The sequence below is a fragment of the Rhagoletis pomonella genome, unplaced genomic scaffold, assembly GCF_013731165.1.
Source record: "Rhagoletis pomonella isolate Grant_MI unplaced genomic scaffold, Rhpom_1.0 Rhpom_scaffold_00003, whole genome shotgun sequence".
NCBI classification, from domain to species: domain Eukaryota; kingdom Metazoa; phylum Arthropoda; class Insecta; order Diptera; family Tephritidae; genus Rhagoletis; species Rhagoletis pomonella.
Genome location: NW_023458557.1, coordinates 35,563,908 through 35,573,322, shown reverse-complemented (window position 1 = coordinate 35,573,322; position 9,415 = coordinate 35,563,908). Strand labels below are relative to the sequence as shown.

Below are 9,415 nucleotides of genomic sequence, written 5' to 3'. Positions count from 1 at the left end.
AAAAAAAAATTACTTGGTTTAAAATTTACAAAGCATGTATTTTTAGATTGTATAGAAAAAACGTAATCGTAATTTTTACCCGTAAGACTAGGTTATGTTTCTAACTTTAAAAAACTAAAATCTGGAGGAGCTCCGTTTGCCTTAGTACTCCCAGGGGCACCACGAAAAGAGCCTAGGGGCCCATAGATCCTAAATCCGGCACTGAGTAAAATTTATTTATGCAAACGAATATGCAAGCTGTGAACTCACATGAATAGGAAAAGCCTAGTTTGGTATACATTTGTCTACAGCTGCTTTATATAAAGTGCCCTTTTGTGAGACAAACAGGTTTTTTTTATATTTTTTTTCTAAATCATTTTGTTGTTAATCTAACACCTGCCATCTTACAATTAATCAATAGTTTATTATTGATTTGAATATGGCTGCTTATTAAAGAAATCAATTAATGGTATTCTATTTTTATTTTCGTTTAGGCGCTCAGATTTTTATGACGAAGATGTTTTTATAAATCCCGACGGCACAGAGCTACCTGATGATGGCCATAGCGGTGTAGATAACGCTCATATGGTTGCCAATCATCATGCACTCCGCTCCCGTGACAATATCTACGAGTATCGTGATTCTCCATCATTCAAGACTTTGGGCAGTAAAATCCATATTGAAACAACATTAATTCGATCTCCTAGTTCCTTGGCCATGACACATAAACCAGGAAGCCAGTCCTCTCTGAAATCAGCGATTTCGCTAAAGGAAACGAATGACGGAACGTTAAGTAGCACCTACAGCAGCACACGGCCTTCACGCTTGGGCACAATCAATAATAGTGCTACACCAACTACACAAAAGCCGAAGAGTGTAGAGGAAAAACGGCTATTAACATGTGAGCCACCAACGCCAATATCGAGCGCACCACTTATTGCGACTACAACTACCACAATCTCAGAAACTCCGGGACTTACAAGTTCCAAGCTCAAAGCAGCGCCCACTGGGACTATGAGCAGTCGCAGTACAACACCAGTGCCTAGCGCTCGCAACTACCCGCATACCACCACAGCGACAATAAGCTCTGCACCACAATTGCAACGCTCCCTACTCCCACCCACATCAGCCACTCAAGAAGCGTCACAGCCCCACGCCCGGACACAAGTTATTGAAGGTGTGCCCCAAACATCGGTTTAAGATGCAGCTCTCTAAGTGAGTTAGTGAATGGCATACTCATTTAGAGAGTATACATAGAGAGTTTTCCTAATTTATAAAATAAGGTATAGTTTGTACATTTGTACGTACAGTGAGAAAAAAATCAGCCAAAAATTGGTTAATATTACCAAATTTAAACTTGAAAAGGAATCAAGGTGATTTTTTTGTTTAATATTAACAATGCCATTGGTGATATCAATCACACTTTTGTTTACCTAAAACAGATTTTTGTTGCCAACTTTTTCGTTTGAATACGCTTATGTTTTGCACTTAAGAGATGCTTTTTGATATTTCGGAAACTCAAAAAAAAAAACATTCTTTATCGCTTTAACCATGTTGTCTCCGACGGCATTCTAACTCGAACCTGCTAGAAGCTAGCAAATAACAGCAAACATCTCTACACGATTTGCTGCAGTCAGACATTCAAACGTGTTTTCACATGTTCAACTTTAATCACATTTCTACAATCGTCGACATCGCTGGTTACATATGTGCATCAGTTATGCTCAAAACAGCACCCGCGGGTGAAATTCTTCAAAGCTCTCTGCAGATTTTGGTATCGGCGATGGGCAGAGAGAGCTTTTATTCTGCATGCGACTATACAAAATATATATAAAGCTCAAAAGAGCTTTGCCCGCGGGCAAGGCGGTGCCCATCACCGTTTTATATGGATGCGCTCTCTGAGCATCACTCATATCATATTCGATCGAATCAAAAATAATCATTCAAAAACTCATGAATCTACAAAATCGCATTTTCTGACCTAAATCGATAGGTCGTGACCTCTAAATGACCTTTGAAAATCTATAAAAATAGGCAATAATATTTCCCTTAAAACGATAAAACGATAACGGGTAGGGTCTTGAAATTTTCAAAAAAACACATTTTCGATGGGCACCCTAATGTACATGCATATCAGGGATGCCAACTCATTTTTTCTTTCTCCCCGTTGGCCACCGCGAAATTCTACGATTTTCGGTGGAATTCCCCGGACTGGCATGATTCCATACTAAGAAAACTAAAACTTTGTAGTCCAGTTCCTTGAATTTATTAACGAATGTTGCTATTAAATGAAAAGGAATGACCGTTTGCTACGTTTATACGTAAGCTATTCGTAAAAAAAAGAATTCTGAAAGTACCTAACTCACTGTTTGTACAAGGGTGAAAAATTCTTATTCAACGTTGCCTGATTATAAAATTTCAATAAAATGATCATCGAAAATTAAAATAAACTTTCTTCCAAATACAAAAAAATCGCTCATAATTTTTATTTAGAAAAATGCATAGAATAGGGATGGGCGATGATGAGAAATCACCGATTTTACACAATATCGATAAAATTTTCACATACGGATTTGTTTCGTGCTCATCAGAAGTAAGCAGTTCTATTGGAAGGGTTCGCGCAATTTTTAACATTATTTCTTCCCACGCATGTGCATGAGTTTCAGATTTGTTAAAAAAAATGCGTGTGTAACCCCGTACACATGATAGAAGTGAAACTACTTAAAAAAAAGGTGTGAGTACCAGGTACCTACTCACGAAATTGGATGATGTGTAAACATATGAGTGCAAAGTGCGCTATGTAAAATTTTATCGATTTTTAGTTTTTGGAGGATTACGTACCAGTATTTATAGTAGTTTCATGTCCACTAACAACACAGTGCAAAATCTTTTTTATATTCTGAAAAAAGTCGCTATCACACTTATTTATAAACTTTCAAGATTATACATCTTCTGATGAACTTAGAAAACTGCTTTAGGTCGTATAGACTGTTAATGTTATCTTATGTCATGTTATGTTATGTTACAATTTTAAAAAGCTCTTATTAATCCAAATTTTCAGGTAATAATGGAAAAGATTCAATTTAAATGATACTTGTTGTCGTAGTCGTTTTTTTAAATTTATGGCTTTCTATTATAAAATCACATAACGCTGTTTGCAAGTGGACTACTCATATGTTTACGGTTCGGCAAACCATTAGGCGATTGAGTTACATACATAGGTTTGGTTAGAAATCAAACAATAATTGCATTTCATCTTACTAATTTTCTGATATACATATAATTTATTTATTCATTTTCCGGTAACACCGTCTTATATGAATTCGCGCTCTAGCATCCATAGGACCGGGTTGTAATGGAAATAATTTTATGTTTAACAAATAAATGAAAATGTTTATAATGCAATAAATAGATCCTTACGAATTCGCCATTACCAAGGCACTACGTAACGTACGCACTTTTGTTTGCAAAACGCATTTATTTAAGTTGAAAGAAGACAAATTCCTTTGTTCGGCATTTATTCTTACTCGCTTTCTATCTTCCAAGGCGAATTCATATATTCTTATGACGAATTCATATATTCATGTGGTAGCAAGAGTATAAAAACATAAAATTACCTTATAAATTAAAAGCATAAGTATCAAATGTATGAGTAGTCCAATTCACGAAATCATTTCATCGATCTGAGTAAAAACTAAGTGCATAAACTCTATTTCGCGTTAATTGAAATCATGAAATGGTGTTCATTCATTCAGTTTCTACTCAAACGCATGACATGATTTCATGAATTGGCCTACACATAATGGTAGTAAATGACAGAATGAATTACAACAAACACATCCTTCTGACATAATGCAAGCCGAAAACGTTGGTTCAAATCAATCCGCAATCAAGTTGGACGTTTTGCCCACAAACATTGCAATTTTGCGAGCAGTCTCATTGTAAAATCTCATTTTTACAATTTCATAGTTTCGGCTTACATTTATAAAATTTAACGAAAGCACGTACCTATTTCGGCTGACTAGACGGTATTCCGTTATTTAGTGTACAAAATAAACGCAAATTAAATGAGTTTGTACAACAAAGCCATTAATGTAGCGATAAGTTATACAACTTGCCAGAAAATCCAAATTTTTTGATATTTCATACAACCAAGACATAGGCCCCTATTATGAGTTGCATTCGATCTTCGACTGTGGTCGAAAGTGCTGATCGAACGAATTTTCATTTGGTATTATGGCGCTCATTCGATGAAGAATAGCGCTATTGTGAATTTCGCTTGTTTAGGTTGTTCACAATAGTATATTTTTCACATCTGAGAAGCTCTGTTTACAAATCGAGCAAACTAAATAGTGTGCTTATACATATTTATGTAAATTTGTGCAAATAAAAACGAAATAAAAAAGAAAGCGAGTTTGTAAAATCGTGGTAAAAATGGACGGAGTTCTGGTTGAACGATTCGTCAGAAGATGAGAGCTTAGAAAACTGGCCAGGAGCAGAAAACGTTTAAGAGAGTTAAGTGTAGTCTTTCGAATATATTTTGACATACAATATAGGCCCCTATTATGAGTTACATTCGATCTTCGACTGTGGTCGAAAGTGCTGATCGAACGAATTTTGATTTGGTATTATGGCACTCATTCGATGAAGAATATTTCTATTGTGAACTTGGCTCGTTTATGTTGTTCACAATAGCATATTTTTCACCGCTGAGAAGCTTTGTTTACAAATCGAGCAAACTAAATAGTGTGCTTATACATATTTATGTAAATTTGTGCAAATTAAAATGAAATAAAAAAGAAAGCAAGGTTATAAAAACGTGGTAAAAATTAGTACAACGAAGTTCTTGGGTTCAACGATTCGTCAGAGGATGAGAGTTTAGTGAACTGACCAGGAGTAGTAAATGTTTAAGAGAGTTTAAGTGTAGTCTTTACAATATATTTTGACATAAAATATATTTAAGAAATTTGTCTACAGATTTACTAAAAACTTCCGACTGTCTAAAGAGGCTTTTGTGAGCCAAATCTATTTAAAATATTTTAAAGCTATCCACAGCTCTATGATTTGTTCTCAGAGATCGTGCCAACTGAGTATTGGGATTTTCCTTCACAAGTAAAACAGCCTTTCGAGTTGTGTTTTGTATTCACGACTTTAAAACTTCATGAAATTGATAAAAAAAATTGTTTAAAATTAGTGTCTACCCGCCAAAAAGTAAGAAAACAAATACAAAATCATACATTTTTCACAATTTTCTAACACTTCGCTACCCCATCGAAAGCAAAATTCTGTTCGACAGAAAATTCGATACTCAACGAAAATTTCGACACGGTTGCATAGCTCATAATACGAATACCACTTTCGATCTTTGATAGCCAGCGAAGATCGAAAATCGAATCCAACTCATAATAAGGCCTATAGATTCATTCAACAGGCCCACAAACGGTGCAATCTAGAGCAAAACAACACCAAGTTGAACCAACGGTCGCTACGTTTATGGCTTTCTTTGGATTTTCCTTCACAAGTAAAGCAGCCTTTCGAGTTGTGTTTTGTATTCACGACGTTAAAACTTCATGAAATTGATAAAAAAAATTGTTTAAAATTAGTGTCTACCCGCCAAAAAGTAAGAAAACAAATGCAAAATCATACATTTTTCACAATTTTCTAACACTTCGCTACCCCATCGAAAGCAAAATTCTGTTCGACAGAAAATTCGAAACTCAACGAAAATTTCGACACGCTTGCATAGCTCATAATACCAATTTCACTTTCGATCTTCGATAGCCAGCGAAGATCGAAAATCGAACCCAACTCATAATAAGGCCTATAGATTCATTCAACAGGCCCACAAACGGTGCAATCTAGAGCAAAACAACACCAAGTTGAACCAACGGTCGCTACGTTTATGGCTTTCTCTAAGAAACATCCGGCGAGAAATTCAACTGCTCCTGTAACACTACCTTATATAAGATGACCTTGCTATCATCCTCTAGGGATGTCAGTGTCAAAAATACATCGATGTTTTTATTTGATTCGATGCATCGAAATATACATCGATATTTTTCGATGCATCGAAGGGCATACATCGATGCATCGATTTACATAGGATTTTTCAGATAATGTTTCACAACGAAATATGTTATTAGCAAAATTATACAAAGTTGGAAATAAATTACTGCAACTGAGCTAATTATGTTTCTAACGGAACTTTTTGGAGCCGTTTCAATTATTTGGTCAAAGTTACTTCTCTTTTTTCTACAATTAAAAACTGGAATGATGATTAAATGTACTACAGATGTCAGTTTTGAAAAAACATCGATGAATCGATGCATCGATACATCGACTATTTATACATCGAGTGGAAAAATTTCGATGCATCGAAGCAAAACATCGATATTTTCGATGCATCGATGTTTTTCCGACATCCCTATCATCCTCACATATGTTCATCAGAGTATACCAACTAAGGACGAGATAGCGAGAGCACAAAACTACTCTTGAAAATTACACGCACAATGACAAACATAAACAAATGTACAACAAACATAATTTTTGACAATCAGTAAAGTTCGCATTTATATAAACGAGCGCTTATTACATTTGTTTTTGTTTGCACTAAATATGTGCATATATACATGTACACAAACATATATACATACATTCAAATATATATCATCGTTTAAAGTACAAAACCGCGTATCAACAAAATGCAAAACCGCGTATGTGAGGTTGCATAAATTATTTTTTAGATAGTAAAAACACTCATATTTCAAAACGGTTCTCTTTTTTTAAAAATAAATCGCATTTCTCGCTAGTATATTTCAGGACGACTGGATAAGGATTGAGCCAAGAGCTTGTGTGAGCAAATCCAATTTTTGGCAGCCAATGTTAGTTACGCGGTTTTGCAGAATGGCGATACGCGGTTTTGTACTTTAATAGGGCATTCGCACGAGGCGATTTTTCAGGCAACTTTTAGTTGAAAGTCCGAAAGGCCTTTCAACTAATCGCTTTCAACAAAGTTGGTCGCCAGCCAACTTTGAGCTCGTTCAACTTTTTTTCCTTGCAACCCTGTGTTTGTTTACATTCTGTATCAGTGTTGGGATATGAAATTGTTCCTTCAGTACGAAATCTATACAAAAAATGTACTTTTCAGCTATAAATTGTATACACTTTTTAATTCGCTCATATATTTTCTTAGTACATTCCCTTCAAGCCTTCAAGACCAATGATTTTATGGTATTCATGAGAAAGTTTTATTGTTTATGTACATACGTTTACGTATTTTACACTTTTACAAATTGATTCCACGTGCACATGTATTGCATTTAACGCGAATATGTATGCACACATTTTCAGGTATACGTCTTAACAAAAAGCATATTTAAGTTATTATTAATGGATAAAAGAGAGATTTTCTTTGGATTCAGACTAAAAATTGACATTTTAATAGAATTTCAAGTGCTTATCAAAACTTTACGAGAAGATTTGACCATTTATCTTAATATTATTCAATTTTAATTATTTTTTGTAAAAATACGCTTTATATTTTAAGAAAAGCCGTACAATTCCAAGGTTCAAACTTTGTGCAACATTAAAAAAACCAACACACGTTCGTAAAAATTCGATCTATTTAATTCGATTTCCTAGATTTATTTTGAGTGTGTGGTTTTTTAGCCCATTAAATTTTAATATAACTAAGTTTTTTAAGATTTCTTTGATGAAGGTGTTGCTAATTTACTCCATATAAAAAAATCGTCGAACACACTTCGTATGGAAGAAAATGGCTGACATCGTCGACAAAACAAAATTGCCAAGTTCAACGGTAAGTCCCAGCTACTTTAAACTTGCACTTTATTATACTAAAATTGAATGGGCTAAAAACTAAAGAATTTTAATAAAGCTCGAAATTTTTACCTCAGTATGTTGGTTTTTGGATGTTTCGCAAAATTTTAATCTTGGGTTTATACAGTTTTTCTTAAAGAATACATTATAGTTTATAAACAGATAATTAAAATTAAAGAATAATAAAATAAATAGTAAAACCTTGTCAATATGTGAGTGCCGTAAAGTTATTATATTTAAGAAAATCTCTTCTTATAACTAACGAAGACCTTGTTTCTATATGAAGCTGACTTTGACATTTTGTTTTAATAAAACTTAGTATCGAAAAGTTTCTTTAAAAATTTGGCTAGGCTATGTTATACTGGTTCGTTCAAGCCATTTTTCAAAACTTACAAACGATTACAACGATTCGTGTCGAATCCAAAATCGCCTCGTCTGAATAGGGATGGCAACTTGTTCACTTTCAACTTCTCATTCAACTACGTATTCAACTTTTGTTGCCTGTAAAATCGCCTCGTGCGAATGCCCTATAAACGACGATATACAACCATTCAAACATATGTACATACATGAAAACATTGCTGTCCATAAGTACATACATACATATGCCGATCAGTACATCAACGAAGCCCGTTTGCTTCATCATAAATAGGGACGTTCCGATACCATGAAAGTATCGATACCTACTCAACAGGGTTTACTCAAATCGCTATTTCGATACTACTTATATGAGTAAGCCGAATGTATCGATACCTACTTATATCGATAATTTTTCATCCTTTTATATGCAACAAACTGAAATTAATTTTCAGGCGTTATCTGTGATGTACCTTATGCGACACCTGAGGGGAAGAGCGACCTATCTGGGCAGCCAATTCGAAAACGCCCTGTCTCAGAAAACTTTTCAGAAGCGCCCTTATTCGGAATTTGATTGAGAAACGTCCTATTTCAGAATTCGGTTTAAAAATGCCTTATCTCAGCTGCCGATTCAAAACGCCCTATCTCAAATATTTTCAATATATTTGCAGTAGAGGTATAGATATATATCGTCGGTTAAAGTGCAAAACCGCGTATCAACAAAATGCAAAACCGCGTATCAGCAAAATGCAAAACCACGTATGAGAAGTTGTATAAATTATTTTCTAGAGAGTAAAAGCACTCATATTTCAAAATGGCTCTATTTTTATAAAGCTATCGCATTTCTGGCTAGTATATTTCAGGACGAATGGATACAGATTGAGACAAGAGCTTGTGTGAGCAAATCCAATTTTTGGCAACCAATGTCAGTTACGCGGTTTTGCAGAATGACGATACGCGGTTTTGTACTTTAAACGACGATATATTTGTTCATTAGCAACACGTTTTCGCAGTTCCATTGCGTAAAGCAATTATTTTTCATAAAATCGAAGCAATTATTTTCCATAGTAAAAATATAGCCGGCAAGATATGGCACTTGCTCAAATCGATTCGATACAAGTACTTTTCTTTCGATACCAAGTAGGTATCGAAACAACGATTCGAGTAAAAAAAGTATTTGGTATCGAAACAAAAGTATCGAGTACATACTCGTATTTACTTGTATCGGAACATCCCTATC

The 9,415-nt window shown here is 34.7% G+C and overlaps 1 protein-coding gene across 1 annotated transcript in view; it reads left to right on the top strand.

The window, feature by feature from the left end:
- Positions 1-2,452, top strand: part of LOC118735173 (neuroligin-2) — a 252,026-nt gene extending 249,574 nt beyond the window's left edge. The window contains exon 4 of the mRNA XM_036464813.1: positions 474-2,452. Coding sequence (XP_036320706.1) covers positions 474-1,179 — 706 coding nt within the window. The 3' untranslated portion in view covers positions 1,180-2,452. The remainder of the gene's footprint in view (positions 1-473) is intronic.
- The last annotated feature ends 6,963 nt before the right edge of the window (positions 2,453-9,415 follow it).